This window comes from Procambarus clarkii, chromosome 20 (genome assembly GCF_040958095.1).
Source record: "Procambarus clarkii isolate CNS0578487 chromosome 20, FALCON_Pclarkii_2.0, whole genome shotgun sequence".
NCBI lineage: Eukaryota > Metazoa > Arthropoda > Malacostraca > Decapoda > Cambaridae > Procambarus > Procambarus clarkii.
In genome coordinates this window covers 29,753,937-29,773,863 of record NC_091169.1, presented here as the reverse complement: position 1 = coordinate 29,773,863, position 19,927 = coordinate 29,753,937, and the positions used below count along the sequence as shown (strand labels likewise).

The 19,927-nt window shown below is 41.4% G+C and overlaps 2 protein-coding genes and 1 long non-coding RNA gene across 3 annotated transcripts in view; 2 read left to right on the top strand and 1 right to left on the bottom strand.

Moving 5' to 3' along the window:
- LOC123755365 (serine-rich adhesin for platelets) overlaps positions 1 to 5,821 on the bottom strand; it is a 190,702-nt gene extending 184,881 nt beyond the window's left edge. Inside the window, 2 exon segments of the mRNA XM_045737920.2 lie at positions 1,413 to 1,554; positions 5,683 to 5,821. Coding sequence (XP_045593876.2) covers positions 1,413 to 1,550 — 138 coding nt within the window. The 5' untranslated portion in view covers positions 1,551 to 1,554; positions 5,683 to 5,821.
- Positions 5,822 to 5,990: 169 nt separating this feature from the next.
- On the top strand, positions 5,991 to 6,420 carry LOC138366647 (uncharacterized). The gene is made up of 2 exons (XR_011229205.1): positions 5,991 to 6,115; positions 6,311 to 6,420. It is a non-coding gene; the product is annotated as an uncharacterized lncRNA (long non-coding RNA).
- A 64-nt stretch (positions 6,421 to 6,484) lies between these two features.
- Positions 6,485 to 19,927, top strand: part of LOC123755364 (monocyte to macrophage differentiation factor 2) — a 90,049-nt gene continuing 76,606 nt past the window's right edge. Inside the window, exons 1-2 of the mRNA XM_069327836.1 lie at positions 6,485 to 6,703; positions 16,698 to 16,785. Coding sequence (XP_069183937.1) covers positions 6,657 to 6,703; positions 16,698 to 16,785 — 135 coding nt within the window. The 5' untranslated portion in view covers positions 6,485 to 6,656. The remainder of the gene's footprint in view (positions 6,704 to 16,697; positions 16,786 to 19,927) is intronic.

Genomic DNA, 19,927 nt, shown 5'->3' with positions numbered 1-19,927 from the left:
TAGCTTCACACTTTAGGGACATCACATTCCTGATTTTATCCCAGATTCATTTCTAACCATGAAAATCACTCGGGGGTGTTGGGTTATATGCTATATTTAATAAGCATCTGGCCTCAAACTTTATAGACAAACTGACATTCTCTCTTATACATTATATTTATGTCTGGGGCTGGAGGCCAGACGCTTGGAGTTAGCCACACCCAACTTTCCAATACGACACATGGGGAGCACGGGAATGTCATAGACCTGTTGAGTATGACCCCAGTGCTAACCAACCAGTGTTTTCCTATCTGTGACTATCGGCACGAGAGATCTAGCTCTTTATGCCTTGCCTTCGAGCCATTTATACCTCTAACCCACTACAGGTCCTACGAAACACATCCGCTGAAGAAAAAATAAAATAGATATAGTGGATCTTCATGCTTTTACTGTTATGTGAAGCAATGGGAATGTGGAGCAGGAAACATCAAAGTGTTGAGCCATATAATTATCTGAATGTAGTTTTGGAGTTACCTTATAAGTCTGATCTGTTTAGACATGTTAATAAAACTTGTTAAGAAAACTGCAGAGAAAGTTTGTAATCATATTTATTTGCCTGAGGATCAACAAGACATTCGACACACAGGCCTGATGTGAGTGCCATAATGCATGCAAGCATCACCTTGTTACATTGAAGCACTCTATTCTCGCATTTTAAGAACCATTTATGACCATGCTGAATGTGTGGAGCTCTAAACTAGGAAACAATACAAAAATTACCATTTACTAGTACAAATTAATTGCAGTTCTTAAGCCTACCTACTCCAATTATTTAAATTAAAAACTACTGTAATATACAGTACTATGCAAACTGTAAAGACTACCAATTTCCAAAATCTTCCCAGTATTGCTCAGTGCTGAATTACCTCACTGTACCGTGCCGGTTCACAATCTTTGAAAGTCCCCATCAATCTCTCCATCGATGCTTCTAACATGGTCAAGGGAACAGTCTTACACCAACTAATCTGGGAAAAATAGTGTTCTGTTGCTTTATCTTGGCTTGTCTCTTACCTGCACAGGAAGAATACAGCACTTTTGACAGGGAACTCCTTGCCATTTCCTTGAAGGATGGGAGTTTTACGTCCTTACCAACCACAAACCCCGACTACATGCCATGGCAGCCAGAGGTGAGTGCTACTCTCTGCAACTATACCAAAACTTAGGTTTACCCAGAGTTTACATGTAGAGGGCTCCAGGAGTCTTCCACTCATCAATCCACTGCACTGTGTATCTATTTCCAATGCCTCGCTCTAGGAACTCACCTTGATGGAATGGTCCCCATAGTGGCCGTTTCAAAATATCGTACTGCATCTTCACATTTTCTGCAATAATCTACTTGAATACATACTCTATAAAGATAGCTTAATACTCACCATATCCAGATAAGAGTTTTGCTGTCCATGGTGCTCTCTTCCCAGCAGGCCAAGGTTAATGATGTCACGCTCTACATTATAGTTCCGTCCCCGTTCATTGACCCGCTTCTGTACTTTGTCGCCCCTTACTGGCATCATGCATCTAGCAAAAAACAAAGAACCCAGAATTTTTATGAGTTCTAAAACTAAATGAAAGTTTGCATAACATCCAGGAAGCTTCAAAAGGTATAGTAATAAAATATAGGATCCATGCAGAAAGGAGGGGACATATCAGGAGAAAGTGAAAAGCGATTACAACTATATAGCACTTGGAAGGGATCAGGATAAGGATTTGGGATGAGACGGGGTGAATGGTGCCGAAAACACTTGTTTTGGGGAGCAATTAAATTCTGATAAATCTCTCCACCTCTCACCAATATAAGATGGTAAATAATTGTTCAAACTCTTTTATACTGTGTGTTGTATCCATGTGTTCAGTCAAATATTTTAAATGGGCTATTAGAGCATCTCTAAGAGCTAATATCTAATAACCTACAACCATGATCATACACTGAGAACATAATACAATAGGCACGAAGAAAATTAGCATAATGTACCCCAAGAAAATAGTAAGCATTGATCATTAACGTCATACTGATAGATGCTTTTGCTACATAAGATGGGTAAAAAAGTTTAACAAATACACAAGGTTGTGCTATATTATTACCAAATAGGTTTATACTAATGATATAAGTACTGTATAGTAGCCTACTGTATAAAAGCCCCAACAAGTCCTATTATTTATGTAGAAAGCCAAAAAAAAGCATGTAATTCTAGCAAACCAATAATCTACCTTTAAATAATTAAAAATTTTACACTTTCCAAACAACTTCAATAGAAGACACCTTAATGAATAACCCTAATATAATCTTACCTAATGCTATGTACAATAAAGACAACCTAGAGTATTTTTTTTTGTATCATGCACAAGAAATCTTCATTCTCCATTCAACAACATCTAATCTTACTCTTTGATTTGTACAATGCTACCAGCTTAAAATAAAGGCAACTGAACCATTGAACCTTTAGCAAACTGAGAGCATTGTTAGAGGTCAAGAAGCATTCAAGGAAGGTCACTCTGTATTGTAACCTGAGAGGTAACCAGGTTATAATACAGTAACCTTTCTTGAATGAACCACAGAGAACTAAAACCCTTGGAGGGCTGCAAGAAATTGGCTAACGGACAAAATCTTAGTGAACCAATTAACAGTGTCCATTCTACCAAGTTAACTTGGTAGACCAGCCTGACACAACTGAAACCTTTCCCATACAATATTTCATATTTTTCCAAAATTTATGCTATTCATCTGTCTTCAGTACCAGTAGGTAGTACTGTACTAAAAATTATATGTATACATGTATATATGTGTATATATGTATATATGCATGTATGGATGTATTAATGTATACTGTATATGGATGTTATTACCTATGTGTAGTTGCTAGATGACAGCTACACTCGTGGTGTCCTATCTTCCTAGTACTCTGTCATATAACGCTTTGAAACTACTGACAGTTTTGGCCTCTACCACCTTCTCACCTAACTTGTTCCACCAGTCTACCACTCTGTTTGCAAAAGTGAATTTTCTTATATTTCTTTGGCAGCTTTTATGTATGTATGTATGTATGTATGTATGTATGTATGTATGTATGTATGTATGTATGTATGTATGTATGTATGTATGGTGTGTACTCACCTAGTTGTGCTTGCGGGGGTTGAGCTTTGTCTTTTTGGTCCCGCCTCTCAACCGTCAATCAACTGGTGTACAGATTCCTGAGCCTAATGGGCTCTATCATACCTATATTTGAAACTGAATATGGAGTCAGCCTCCACCACATCACTTCCTAGTGCGTTCCATTTATTAACTACTCTGACACTGACAAAATTCTTTCTAACGTCTCTGTGGCTCATCTGGGCACTAAGTTTCTACCTATGTCCCAGTGTTCATGTTTCACCCGTGCTGAAGAGAGTCTGTCCACCCTGTCAATTCCGCTGAGAATTTTGTAGGTGGTTATCATGTCTCCCCTTACTCTTCTGTTTTCCAGGGACGTGAGGTTCAACTCCTTTAGCCTTTCCTTGTAGCTCATTACTCTCAGTTTCGGGATGAGCCTGGTGACATACCGCTGAATCTTCTCTAACTTTGTCTTGTGTTTAACTAGGCATGGACTCCAGGCTGGAGCTGCATTTTCCAGGATTTGTCTGACATAAGTGGTATACAGGGTCCTGAATGATTCCTTACACAGGTTTCTAAAGGCAGCTCTTATGTTGGCCAACCTAGCATATGCTGCTGATGATATTCTTTTGATGTGGGCCTCTGGGGACAGGTTCGGTGTGATATCAACCCCTAGATCTTTCTCTCTATTTGATTCTTGCAGGATTTCACCTCCCAGATGGTACCTTGTGTTCAGCCTCCTGCTCCCTTCGCCTAATTTCATTACTTTACACTTTCCTGAGTTGAACTTTAGCAGTCCTTTTCTAGACCATTCCTCCAGTTTGTCCAGGTCATCCTGTAGTCTGTGTATGTTCGGCCCTATGTATGTACACATGTATGTATATATGTATGTATATAATAAAATAATAATAATAAATAATAAATGTTTATTCAGGTAAGGTACATACATACAAGAGATTTTTACAGAAATTGATAGGTTTATAGAAAGAGCTAGTACATACAATGCCTAAAGCCACTATTACGCAAAGCGTTTCGAGCAGGAAAAACATTAAAGACTAAAACTTAATACTAATTGAGTCTGAAGTAGAAAATGTGTTGAGAACAAATAAAAATAAAAATAAGAAAGGGGGGAACATGGCTGAAAAAGCAGCACAAATATAATTAGGTCGACAAACAGCGGTGTTTAAAAAAAACAAAAACATGGGCTGACAATACAGGAGTAAGGTAGGTTACAGGGAAAAGATGATTTCTCCAAATGTCATATTTGTTCAAGGTCGACTAAAAGAATAGAAATTAAATGTAGACTGTATTATACTTATTATAATATACATAGCATTTTTAGCCTACAAAGTTCATTCTCAAGTGTGGAGACAGGATTGATTGCTTGATAAAGATCGAGTCACCCATGAGGTGGCATGGGCATGAATAGCCCATAAGTGGAGGCTGTTTGGAGCCATTACCAGTACCAGTAGCCGATACTGTAGGTCTGTGGATGAATGGGGTCTTCATGGTCGCTTGCAGGTAGTCCTGCAGGAGGCTTAGCTGCCAGGTGAACTTAGCTGAACAGGAGCTTAGCTCCTGTTCTTGCTTTAGATTCAGCTACTCGAAACATAAGTTCCGAGTAGCACAGGCTATATGAGCCTGTAGTGAACTTACCTGGCACAGGAGCGGGGCTGTAGAGAAATATGTGGGAACATAACTGATTTATACCATGGGAGGTCAGGTACATACAATTAGGTGAGGGGGAAAGGCTGAAGTAAAGAGTAAAGCTAAGATGCATGGATCAATAAATTAAACATACAAAGATTAGTCAGGTGATTAGAAGGTGTTTTGGGCAGTGATGTCATCACTGGCACCTTCCTATTCTGGGCATGCTCTCACTCTCATGGTGGGTAGAGTGAATAGTTCTGTTATTTGAGTATTTATGGTGGCTTGGTCAACTTTTATGTGCAAGCACTCAAGAAGTTGTAATATTCTTACATCTTAGGTTTTGTCTAAAACATATATAAAACAATTAGTCTCGTCTCATTGTGCTGTTGGCATGTCAATTTGTGATTTCAAGTAAGGCAAACAATGAGGTCCATGGCAATACAGGGCCCTCCCAGGCTGACTAGTGACCAGTGGATGGTTGAATAAACAAGAACTAGCCACCATTCAAACACTACACTTCTTTTTTTGCTTCACGTAAGAAAGTCAACGTACAGAACCTGGAGGGATTGTGCACACAATGACGGAATTGTAATGTGAATTTGTATCCATGAACCAAATCCAATTGTTATGTACTGTCCCCTGGGAGACCCTTAGGCTGCCCCTGGCACGACTAACCTATCACCTTAAAACATTCAAGAATAAAGTGTACTTATGAATTTCTGATTCACCTCAAGAATTATCACTGATATAATTAATGCTATGAAGTTAACTAGTTCGTTAGCAGAAGCAACACCACAAAGCAAATGCTGCCCAAAACAAACTGAAGCCATGATATACCTGTCATGTAGGACAACAACTATTTTATACATTCTGTTATATCTTACGAGCCATAAACACTCCTTGCCTACCTTTTTCTGACAAATGAGTCACTAACTGCAGGTAATTAACGTATAAACAGGCACCTAAACACTCAAAGACTGCCAGACCAACAAGCTTATGAAGGTCCGCCTCGCAAACTCCCGCGAGTCCAAACTATCTTTTTATTTTTTATTTTTAGAAACCAGTTGAATGCATTTACATATGTCTTATTATACAAAAATCCTACATAACATAAGAAATGTTATGGTATAATTTGCACAGGCAAATTGCTCGCTACTTTTGCGTAGCGAGGATATATTGAAGGTATTTTGTGCTTCGCGGCTCTGACCTGTCAACTGGCCGCCTGACGTTGTCCCCGACGGTCATCAGGACCACTTGTTGCCCTAACATTATTTAATTCTTTCCTATAACATATGACATTATCTTACCTTAAAGGCCATATCTGAAGCGACAGGTGGTATTGTAACTATATAAATTATGGATCTTGTATATACTGCAACAAATATTGTCAAATGCTAATATTAAGCTATTTCCATTATTCTTTCTTATTATAATGTTAGTAGAATATTTGCATAATAATAGCATCAAGTTCGTATTTATATAAATTTATGAGACACGAATTGCAGGTAAGACTTAATATGAACTATTTTGTTACAGATGTGAGGAGCGGCTTAATGACGGGCGGCGTCCACCCTAATAATATTCTGGATACAAGTCACATCCTACACAGAAATCTGTTTCCTTATTAATAAAATTATAATACGCAACTGGTCATTTTTTTTAACTTAAAGATGAGCATATGTTTTATGAGATGGGTAGAGGTGGAGAGGTTAGAGAAGGAGCAGGAAGGAGCAGTGTAGCGGCGGAGACTGTCAGTGGTGCAGGACCAGCACGCTGCCACCAGGGCCACCACCAGGGCCACCACCAGGGCCACCACCAGGGCCACCATCACCAGGGCCACAATGGCCTACTGACACACAAGGCGCCTCCACCCACCTCCACAATGGCCAGCAGGGGCGGGGTGGTGGCTCTCAAGCCCTCACACAAAAAGTAGGCCACAGCCCTCATGTATCGCCCACTGTAGGCCTGCTCCTCTGGGGGACTATGACTTTTAACACAACACTATTATGTAATTTAGAACTGTGTCTGGTTAAGAGATAATATACTGTATAGTGAATGGGTTTACCAAGTCGTTTTAGTACAAGGTATACCAGATTATATGATAGTGGCAGGGAAGAGTAACCTTGACGGTGAACCATTCATTAATGTTCAACAGCCAAAGTAATCAGGGAAATGTAAGATCACAAAAATTTAATTGAGAGGTCCTCACCCACATCCTTAAATTCTAATAATTAGTGTCTACATTCAGCTTTTGTTAGCAGCTTGACCTAGTATAATATTTGCCCGACATGCTGTGGGTATTAGTGGCTTGAGTATGTACTAGCTTTTTTTTATTTATTTATTTATATATATATATACAAGAGTTTTTACATTCTTATACAGCCACCAGTATGTGTAGCGTTTTGGGCAAATATATCCAGTAAGCTCTATCTAGAAATCCAACATTGTGTTTGTAACACATCTTGTATGTATGTACTTTTACCTGAATAAACATTATTATTATTATTATTATTATTATTATTATTATTATTATTATTATATTATTATTATTATTATTATTATTATTATTATTATTATTATTATTATTATTGGAGAGACAGGCTACCTATAGGTACTTGAGGTCTCGGGTGTATTTGTTGCACTCCGTAGTTCCTACACTCCAAATTGTTGAACGTTCTGCTCTTCTCATTACATTCATTTTACTCAAAGTGAGCTTTGAATTTTAATATTGACAAACAAGTAGAGATGTTAGACTCAAGGTCCCTATGTTAAATTTATCTGAATTTACCTTGAGACTGAAATCTCTTTAGTGAGTACAATGGGTACAGGAAGCTGTACAGAAGTCCTTACTTTCAGAGGATATTTTCCAGAAGAATTTTCAACTTGAATACTGTTGTGACATTTACGACTGGCAGGTTGGGGATTCTATGGGTTTATTACCCTATGAGTGAAAATCGTCTCTTCTTTTCTGTCCTGAATTGTAACTTAATAATAATAATAATAATAATAATAATAGTTTATTTAGGAAAAGTACATACATAGTTGCAGATTTACAGTACTGTACAAACATTCTGTTTTGATTTAAAGATAGAGGTAGTACATGCAATACCTAAAGCCACTAGTACGCATAGCGTTTCGGGCAAGCCACTAGTACGCATAGTGTACTAGCGCATTGCGTGCAATGCATACTAGTGCTTACCTGGGGCATTTTGTGTAGATTTTTTACCATTTATATATACTGTATAATCATTCAGTAATTATTATATGGGTTGATCAGAAAATACTAAAAGTTAGCCAGAAAGTGCAGTGCATAGACTTTAACCTTGATGTTCACATTAAACGTTAGTATAATTAAAGTTCAGGAATATTGAATTAATTGGGACTTGTTTGCATCAGTAATTTTAACCAAAACGAGTATAAATTTCATTGTCCCTGGATTCAAGATGAAATGATTTGTAGTGATGAATCTTACGGATTACATGTCATCTGAAATAGTTGAGATTTACCTTCATTATAAGTCCATATTTATGAAAATAGGTCGAGTTGATGATAGAAGTGTTTTATTATAAAGAATTACAATAATGCATTAACCTATTGACATTTATTTAAATAGTTCTGTGACCCATTGGCCTGTATGTGACATTTACAATTCATTGGCAAGGTAGGGTTTTTAGGTTTGTAATTTACACTATTAATAAAATTCACTTTTGCTGTTTTCTGTGGATAATTGTTGGCTTTCATTTGGATTTCTTTTGTTCTTTTAGGCTTCATGTGTGTGTTTTGTATCTCACTTGGCATGTGTCCAGAATTGTGGTTGGTGTGCCTGATTTTCCTATCCCTTCTGTTGCTGACTCTAGAATGACCTAGGACTTTGTGCTGCATCTTATGTCAGGATTTTATGGTTGCCCCACTCAAGCTTGACAAGGACTGTTTGGTAGATGTGGTATACATGGACTTTACTAAAGCTTTTGATAATGTACTACATGAAAGACCAGCAAGAAAATTACAGGCACATGAAATAAATGGTAGAATACTGGAATGGATACAATAATTGTTAAAACAAAACAAAAAGGGTTGTGCTAAACAGAAATTAATCTGACTGGAGAAATGCAGTGAGTGGGGGGTAATGCAAGGGTCCATTTTGGGCCTAACCTTTTTTGTCATATATATCAATGACATAGATAATAATACCTGTATTACAAACATCATCAAATTTGTAGATGACACAAAGATTAATGGTGAAGTGGGAAGTGAAAATTTTATTGAGGCCTTACAAAGAGATGTACATGAACCCCACAAATGGCTAGAAGATTGGCAAATGTTTTTTTATATTGAAAAATGCAAGACCTTGCATATGGGGGCACAATAATCCACATTACATCTACCAAAATAACAACATTATCTTGCAGAAAATTGATGAAGAAATGGACCTTGGTGTCAGAATTTATCATTCACTGAAAGTATCACAATAAGTGGAGCAGCCGTTAAAAAAAAAGCTAACCAAACCTTAAGAATAATCAAGCCAAATTTTGACTTTAACCCCCTCAACTACGCTGGCCAACAAATGTCATTTTGAGAGTTGTACATTTTTTTAATTAGGCTATATTTTAATGTTTTTTTTATGTTTTCATTACTCTGTGTTTTGAAATGAAAATAGTTTAGTTTGGAAACATTTTGACATTAACTTTACCTAAACATTTATAAAAACAACAAAAATGTCCTTAACAATTGCACTTTGAAGTTTTTACCAAAAACAGGTGTGCAGTGCAGGGGTTAAAGGAAACGAAGGTAGTTAATCAACTTTATAAATTTCTGTTGTGCTCCCACTTGGATTATTGTATCCAAGCATGGAAACCTCATCTTCAGAAAAACATCCAACGTTGAATGTTATGAAATGCCACTTTCTGGGTGAGTCCCAGAGGCTCCCCGGAGCTATCCAGGCTGAATGGATACGTATAACTTTCTGGCATCAGTCATTGTGCATAGTTCTTGCCTACCGGGGACCATGAGTCAGAACCCAGCCCCCCTCAAGAGAGGCACGAGGAGCAGTGGCCTATCGAAACCCCCATGTGGTTGGGAGCATTCTGTATTCTGTGTCTGTCATCAACCACATCTGGCACCCAGAAAGGTAGGTGCCCCAAAACAAGCCCATATTCTGGTGAAACTATTGCTAATGAAGGCAGAACGAGTGGACAGTGGACGAGTGGACATTAATTTATGCCCGAAACGCTTTGCGTAATAGTGGCTTTAGGCATTGTATGTACTAGCCCTATCTATAAATCCATCACTCTTTGTAAAATCTCTTGTATGTATGTACCTTACCTAAATAAACATTTGATTTGATTTGATTTGATTTGACAGAACTCCCCAAATGAAAATTAACAAACGACTATGATGTCATCATGTCGCTGCGCCGCTGTCTGTGCAACCCCTACGCCGGCGATCCACCCTGCAGTTCGAAGGCTGGATGTCAAAATATGCAAAAATATCGCTGACCAGAGGGAGGGAGGGAGGGATGCCAGGGAGCCTCCGGGACTCGCCCAAAAAATTATGTTTCATTACATTCAACGCTGGTTTTCTGGGGGAGGTTATCTTGAGATGATTTCGGGGCTTTTAGTGTCCCCGCGGCCCGGTCCTTGACCAGGCCTCCACCCCCAGGAAGCAGCCCGTGACAGCTGACTAACATCCAGGTACCTATTTCACTGCTAGGTAACAGGGGCATAGGGTGAAAGAAACTCTGCCCATTGTTTCTCGCCGGCACCCGGGATTGACCCCGGGACCACAGGATCACAAGTCCAGCGTGCTGTCCGCTCGGCCGACCGGGGGAGATACCGTTGGCTCCCCTGGAGCTAACTACCCAAAGACGAGGAAAAACAGGGACTTACCCGGGTGGCGATCAGTTCTCACTCCTCAACGTGAAGCCGAGACAAATGGCTTAAACCGCCGACCCAATGCAACGCAGGGCCTACGAGGTCCAGGGACATTGACAAGGTAGCGAGCGGCCAGGGACCCTTTTCGTCCTCCAAAAACCCTGTGCCTGAATGTCAACCTAAGACATGTTGCCAAAGCAGCAAACTTACGCACGTCGTGGGCACAAGGATAGACCACACGCTGGCTAACCTTAATAATCCTGCAGGACGACCTGGGAGACCCAAGCCCGGGAACAGGAAAGAAGGAAGACCGGATCAACCCACAGCGCATCCCCGGCCACAGAAGCCATGGCACGCAAATATCGGCAGAGAACCTGACCAACCAAGCATCAACAATCCAAGGACCCCTCCGGAAAGTAGCAGTCTCATTCTTTGTCAGAAAAGGAGGAGATGGCTGCAACCGAACAAACCTAACACCTGCACTAAAAGAGCAGAAATCGCTGCGCTGAAGGAGAGCATGAAGCTCCCCGACCTGACCCCCAGAGGCCAATGCCAACAGCAAAAGAGCCTTGGAAAAACAATTCCTGAACCAATGGGGCCACCACAAACTGAGGAGAAGAGAGAAAGAGAGCGAATCCGGTGACGAATGAGCAGGCTGGAGGTGAAACAACACACATGACAACTTGCAGAACGGAGCAGATGTAACATCAATACCGAATGCAAGCTGGAGCGACTCCGCCAGCGCCACATGATAGGAGGCAACAGTATTCGGCATAAGATGATGGTCCTGAAACAACCATGACAGGAAGGACAAAACAACCTTATAAGAGACCGAAGTACACCTATGCAGTGATAGGAAAAACTGGAAGGACTGCCAGGAAACCTCAAACTGCTGCCGAGATGAAGCACGCAGATGGGAGACCAACACTGACACCACCTGCGCCCCATACAAATGGTGATAGACTCAATGTCAGACAGACTAGACGCGAAGACTCGAGGAGAAGAGCGAACTAGTCTCGTAACGTGCAGGACCGATCTCCTGAAAGAGGCGGAGCCACTGGAAGACCCTCGTGTTCGGACACCGAGCAAACAGCACGTGAAACCAAGGCTGGGCCAGCCACCAAGGGGCCAAGAGGACTACTCTTCCCTGGTAAGTCTCAAAGCGAGCCAGGACTTAAAGCAACAGCTGAAACAGGGGGAAGAGGTACAGGTAACCCCCACCTCGCCTAGTCCTGCCTGAAGGCATCGATCCAGACAGCCCCGCAGTCGATTAAGGGCGCCACGTATGCCGGGAGACACCTCGACCACGCCGACGCAAAGAGATCCACTTCCGGAGGCCCGAACGTCTGGCATAGCCAATGGAACTGAGTCGGTGTCGATCGTCCATTCTGTGAACATGGGAATGAACTGGGACAGGCCGTCTCCCAGGACATTGGACACCCCCCAGATGTGAACTTCCAGGAGAGTCAAACCCCGAGAACTTAACAGGCAAGTCACCCAAAGCGACCAGCCCCCAAAGAAGCCAAGGACTGCAGTCTAACCCCCGTGGTTCAGTCAGTGAACTACCGGGGAACAGTCCGAATGGAGCTGGACTGTCGATCCGCGAGAGATCCGAATCCTCCTGAGCAACATCCACATAGCCGTGAACTCCCGCACTGTGCTGTGAGCCCAACGGAGGGACGAAACCCACCACCCCTGGTCCGGCCTGGTGAGCACTGTTCACAATGACCCAGCCAAGAGACAACACTTCTGTGAACACATCGAGCGAGGGCTCAGGTAGGCCAAGGCACTGAACCCCGAAAAACCCGAAGACGCAGCAACCAATGCAAGGCCCTCGGGGCCCGAACCCAGGCTGTCGCAAGAGAGGCGGAAGGGACATCCTCGAAGGAATCAGAACAGCCTATCAAGCCACACCTGACCCGACCCGACAGGTAGACCATCATGGACAAACAAACAGACAAACTGTTCTGTTTGTTCAGACAAACCCTCGAGCAACCGCCGCTTTACAAGGGAGCCCCTCAGAAACAGATGAAGGCGGGAACGCAGATGAAGCAGAACCGCTAGAGAAGAGACAAGGAAGCAGCCCGAGCATCCCACACAAGACCCAGCCAAGACCGAACCTGATAGGGGAACCAGATGGGACTTCCGCCAGTTCACCAAGAACCCGAACCCGGCGAGCTGGGAAAGAACCAAATCCCCGGTGATCAGACACGTGGACAGGCTGGGAGCCCAAACCAGCCTGTCGTCAAGGTAGGCCAGAACCCGAACACTTAACAGACCCAGGCAGGCCACCACGACCCGAGTAAGGCGGGTGAAAATGCGAGGCGCCAGGATTCAAGCCGAATCGAAGGCAGCAAAAGCAGTAACCTTGATGTCCCACAACAAAACATCCAATCTCTGTTCTGCGGATGAATCAGGACATGCCAATACACGTCCTGGAGGTCCAGGGACACCATGCAAGCACCCGGCTCCAATGAAGCAAGAGGTCCGCGCAGTCCCGTTTCGGGACCGGAAACAGGCGAGGGGAGCCACCTGAGGAACGAGGACATTTTAGTTTCCTCCAACATTTAGTTTTCCACATCCACCTATTTTCTTCTCCTCTTCCACCCTTGAATGCAGTCCTGGCAAACTAGGGTTTGAACCAGAGTAAGTGCAGTGATGGAAAATTATCCTTGCTTACTGAGTGCTCATTTGGAGTTGTATTTAGATGATAAATTTGACCTTATTGCAACCAGTCCACAAGTATTAAAGGCACATCTGCAACAAGTGTGCAAGCATTAGTAGTACAGGTACTTACATCTGCAACCAGATCACAAGTGTTTAAGTACAGACCTGCTACAAGCATACACCTGTCACCAGCAAACACCTGCTGCCAGCAAACACCTGCTGCCAGCAAACACCTGCCACCAGCAAGCACCTGTTGCCAGCAAACATATGCCACCACTAAATACCTGCTGCCAGCAAGCACCTGCTACCAGTAAACACCCTCTACCAATAAGCATACATTTATAACTAGCACACATTTACAACGAGCACACATTTGCAAGCAGCACACATTTGCAAGCAGCACACATTTGCAACCGGCACACATTTACAACCGGTACACAGTTACAACCAGCAAACATTAGCAACCAGCACACATTTATAACCAACAGACATTTACAACCCGCACACATTTGCAACCGGCACACATTTACAACCGGCACACTTTTGCAACAGGCACACTTTTGCAACAGGCACACTTTTGCAACCAGCACACTTTTGCAACAGGCACACTTTTGCAACCGGCACACTTTTGCAACCGGCACACATTTTGAACCGGCACACATTTGCAACCGGCACACATTTGCTACCAGCACACATTTACAACCAGCACACATCTGCAGCCAGCACACACACATATTTACAAATACAGCATTCTAAATTTTTTCCGGTTGTTTGTATCTGTGCTTATCTTGGCTGCCTCTTTATTAGAGTCATCTCTGTTTTTGTCCTGGTTTCTTCATTTATGCATTATTTCTCATTTTCTCAAAGTAAGTGAATAGAAACAAACGAGTTACTAGAGATGTCGGTATGAAATAATACATGTTCATAGTGTAAGTATAGAGTCGGAGCCAATTGTTTCCAGTTGTTAACAATGGAACTTTGAGTTAAATACAGTAGATAATAAATGTGAGACCACGTGGGAACCAATGCCAAGAGGCTTGTGTACATACGTATAGTCGATATATATTTTTATTATAGTGAACAGTGGTAAGTTGAAGAGTGAAAAGGAATGTGTAACACAACACATAAATAAGTAAAAAGTGTAGAAAAATTGCACATGGAAAATTAGAAATGTATAATAGTGTCAGAATAAGGCAACATGCTAGGCTGTGGTGTCACAAGCTACGAAGCCAACCCAGTGTGCGAGACATCCCTCATTGATATTGTACTGTGAATATATACTGTAATATGGGAATGAGAATCTAGGAATTAGTAATAGAGTAAGTAATTTTCATTGCAAGCTGGAAATTAAGCAGAAAATTCCTTAGGGTAATACAGGCAGATAATAAGTCAATGTTATAAATCAAGTAACTGGCAACTGGTTGCATCCATCCCGCGACTTGGGACAATGGCAGTCAACTGTACATCCCACTGGGACCACCCCCTCTACCATATGATAAGTACCTGTACACAAAGTGTGAACATATAAACATATATAATATAAATATATACATATACTGTAATAATATAAACAGTAAAATTACTAAAGTCTATAAGGGATACATACGGTGAAGCACAAATACAATACATAAGACAATAGAGGTGTGTGGCAAGTGTTTTGAAGCATTTCAAAAACATAATGTAGGCTGTCAGAGGACCTGACAGTTGAGTGGACAGCGCTTCGGCTTCATAGTCCTTAGGTTCCGGGTTTGATCCCCGCTGAAGGCAGAAATAAATGGGCAGAGTTTCTTTCACCCTGATGCCGATGTTACCTAGCAGTAAATAGGTACCTGGGAGTTAGACAGCTGCTACGGGCTGCTTCCTGGGGGTGTGTAACAAAAAGGAGGCCTGGTCGAGGACCGGGCCGCAGGGACGCTAAGCCCTTAAATCATCTCAAGGTAACCTCAAGATAACCAGGTACATTTACAACCATCACACATTTGCAACTGGCACACATTTACAACCAGCACACATTTACAACCGGCACACTTGCAATTCAGCACACATTGACAAATAGCACACTTTTGCAACCAGCGCACATTTACAACCAGCACACATTTACTACCAGCACACATTTACTACCAGCACACATTTGCAACCAGCTCACAATTGCAACCAGCTCACAATTGCAGCCAGCTCACAATTGCAACCAGCTCACAATTGCAACCAGCTCACAATTGCAACCAGCTCACAATTGCAACTAGAACACATTTGCAGCCAGCACACACCTGCTACCAGCATACATTTGCAACCAGCACACACCTGCTAGATGATTGTCATGCCCTTCAAGAAGACCTGGACAAAATAAGTATATGGAGCACCACTTGGCAAATGGAATTTAATGTTAATAAATGTCATGTTATGGAATGTGGAATAGGAGAACATAGACCCCACACAACCTATATATTATGTGAGAAATCTTTAAAGAATTCTGATAAAGAAAGAGATCTAGGGGTGGTTCTAGATAGAAAACTATCACCTGAGGACCACATAAAGAATATTGTGCAAGGAGCCTATGCTTTGCTTTCTAACTTCAGAATTGCATTTAAATACATGGATGGCGAGATACTAAAGAAATTGTTCATGACTTTGTTAGGCCAAAGCTAGAATATGCAGCTGTTGTGTGGTGTCCATATCTTAAGCACATCAACAAACTGGAAAAGGTGCAAAGACATGCTACTAAGTGGCTCCCAGAACTGAAGGGCAAGAGCTACGAGGAGAGGTTAGAAGCATTAAACATGCCAAAACTAGAAGACAGAAGAAAAAGAGGCGATATGATCACTACATACAAAATAGTAACAGGAATTGATAAAATCGACAGGAAAGATTTCCTGAGACCTGGCACTTCAAGAACAAGAGGTCATAGATTTAAACTAGCTAAACACAGATGCCGAAGAAATATAAGAAAATTCACCTTCGCAAATAGAGTGGTAGACGGTTGGAACAAGTTAAGTGAGAAGGTGGTGGAGGCCAAGACCGTCAGTAGTTTCAAAGCGTTATATGACAAAAAGTGCTGGGAAGACGGGACACCACGAGCGTAGCTCTCATCCTGTAACTACACTTAGGTAATTACACTTAGGTAATTACACACTTGCAACCAGCACACCGTTGTTAGAATCACTTACCTTCGACAGAAGAGTCAGCTTTCCATGACTGCAACCAACTGTTCATCAACAAAACAATGCATTGCTTGTAAAAATCATAATTCACATTACTGTATATTGATTTAATAGTAGTTTGTTTTTCCTCTTCTATTTAGCTTTTAAATAAGTTAATGATTTATTCAAATATTGGCATGCCAAATAATTATTATTTTATTTTTATTTTATTTTTGTATATTTTTTTAGGTTGTCATGGATGAATTCTGTGGCAGTGGGCCGAGCAGCCTACCAGCCAACTGATGTGGAACACTGGGCCAACATGGTGACACATGGGGTATGTACCTTGCCTTGCTACTCGGGTACACTGAGAGCTAGTTGTAGTTACATCAGTCTACACATATATGTATAGTGTGTTGGATAAACAAAAATTAAATGAAAAGTTAAAAAATACTGTCATTCTGGTAATATAATTGGCATGATGAAGAGAGGCTACAATAAATTTAATATTTATCATCTTTTTAGTGAGTTGCCATCAAGAAACTCTTTCGTGTATTAAGCTACTGTTTTCGGGATGCATTAAACAGTTTATTGATGGTGAGGTGAATATGCTCTTTGCAGCCAAGCTGAGTTAGGGTAGATGTACTCTCCAGCTTAGGGTATGTGCTTAAGAGTTATTAGCTACATGTATAATATATTTTTTCTTATCAACAGCCTTCATATTTTTCATCATTTATTGTCACTGAAGTATCTTCTAGTATATTGAGGCCCTTGTTAGTATACATTTGCTTCATATATATATTTATTTATATATATATATATTTATATATATATATATTTATATATATATATATACAGTGGTACCTCGGAATGCGATTGTCCCTGTATGCGAGATTTTCGGAAGGCGAGGTGTATTTACTCCAAAAATTTGTCTCGGAAGGCGATGGTTACTTCGGGAGTCGAGTTTGAACGCGAGTTTGTTGATACGCGTACAGCCGACCTAGCGCGTGGTCGTTCGGCGATCGTCGCCCCTCTGCCCCTCAGTTCACCATTGTCTCGCGCGCAGTGACTACCCCCACATCAATTCTTGTCGTGAATTTTCAGTGTTTTGTTGGATTTTTGGTGATTTGTCTATACAATTTGTTATTATATATCTCACCATGAGTCCCAAGAAAGCCAGTGGTAAGGATAAAGTCCAGAAAGCTCATGTGAGGATGACAATAGAGGAGAAACAAGAGATCATTCGAAAGCATGAGAACGGTACACGTGTTGTTGATCTTTGTAGGCAGTACAACAAAGCGACATCAACAATATGCACTATACTTAAGAAGAAAAATAAGATTATGAGTGCTAATGTGGCAAAAGGAGTAAGAACATTAACGACACAAAGACCACAAATACTTGAAGAAGTGGAAAAGTTGTTATTAATTTGGATACACGACAAGGAGTTGAGGGGTGATAGTGTTTCGGAGGCCATTATTTCTGAGAAAGCCAGGGTGTTGCACGAAGACCTTCTAAAGAAGACCCCTGCAACGAGTGATGCAGATAAGAAAGAGTTTAAGGCAAGCAGGGGCTGGTTTGAAAAATTTAGAAAGAGAAGTGGTATCCATAGTGTTACAAGGCATGGGGAGGCAGCCAGCTCAGACAAACCAGCCGCTGGACGATTTATTGACGAATTTAAAGAGTTTGCAGAGGCTGAGGGATACCTACCGCAACAAGTGTTTAATTGTGACGAAACAGGACTGTTTTGGAAAAGAATGCCTAAGAGGACATACATTACCAAGGAGGAAAAATCCTTGCCTGGACACAAGCCTATGAAAGATAGGTTTACGCTTGTGCTGTGTTCAAATGCGAGTGGCGATTTAAAAATTAAACCCTTGCTAGTGTATCATTCTGAAAATCCAAGGGTTTTCAAACAGTATAATGTGCAGAAAACCCGTTTGTCTGTGATGTGGAAGTCTAATAAAAAAGCATGGGTGACTAGGCTTATTTTTTCGGAGTGGGTGAATGACGTGCTGTGCCCTGCCATAGAAAAATATCTGCAGGAGAAACAATTGCCACTCAGAGCCGTGCTTCTCCTTGACAATGCTCCTGCTCATCCTCCAGGCTTGGAAGATGATTTGATGCCTCAATACAATAAATTCCTCACAGTTAAATTCCTTCCTCCTAACACCACTCCTCTAATTCAGCCTATGGACCAGAAAATCATAGCGAATTTTAAGAAACTGTATGAAAGGGCACTTTTCCGGAAATGTTTTGAAGTGACTGAAGCCACAAACCTCACCCTCAAAGAGTTCTGGAGAGAGCATTTTAACATTTTTAGTGCTTTAAAACTCGTTGACAAAGCCTGGCAAGAAGTGACTCAAAGAACCCTGATCTCTGGCTGGAGAAAATTGTGGCCTGAAGGTGTGAGAGAACTAGACTTTGAGGGGTTTGAGCCTATAAATGATGCGCCTATTGTTGAGGAAATTGTTAGTCTAGGCCAGAAAATGGGCTTGGAATTGGATGGTGATGATGTGGAGGAGTTGGTGGAAGAACACAACGAAGAACTGACCACCGAAGAACTCCTAGCCCTTCAACAGGAACAGCAAGCCAACACAGCAGCGAATGATTCTGCAGTGGAGGAGGAGGTGGTGGCAACAGCACCAGCGAATGTCCCTTCTGCAGTAATTAAGAAGGTGTGTCAGATGTGGGAAGAGATTCAAACAACTATTGAACACACTCACCCAGACAAAACTGTAGTAGGCCGTTGTCTTAATCTTTTCAATGACAATGTGATGCCTTACTACAGAGACAGCTTGCGAAGAAGGGAAAAGCAAGCTTTCATGGACAAATATTTGGTGAAGAAATCGAGCAGTGAACCTCAACCAGGACCTAGTGGCACTCAGGTTAAACGTCCCAGGGAGAGCACACCAGAAAGGTCCTCACTGCCTGATGTGATTATGGAAGGGGACTCCCCTTCCAAACACTAACTCCTCTCCTCCTCCCCCCTCCTCACCATCTTCCATACGCCTACAGCACTCGACAGTAAGGTAAGTAATAACTGGAACATACTTTTGTAGGTTTATTTAGATGAATTAGGTAAATTAGGTATAAAAATTTAGTTTGATGTGGGGTTTTTGGGGTAGTCAGGAACGGATTAATTCATTTCCCTTTATTTCTTATGGGGAAATTAACTTCAGAATGCGAGTTTTCGGAAGGCGAGGCGTCTCCAGGAACGGATTAAACTCGCATTCTGAGGTATGCCTGTATATATATATATATATATATATATATATATATATATATATATATATATATATATATATATATATATATATATATATATATATATACAGTGCTTCCTCAGACTAACGAACCCCGCTCTATCGAATTCCCGGAAGAGCCGAACAAATTGAATTCGGTACCAAATGTTCAGTGGAACATACAAATGTTCGATTAAGTGAGGAATGTTTGTCCAAGCGGTCACCGAGGCCGAG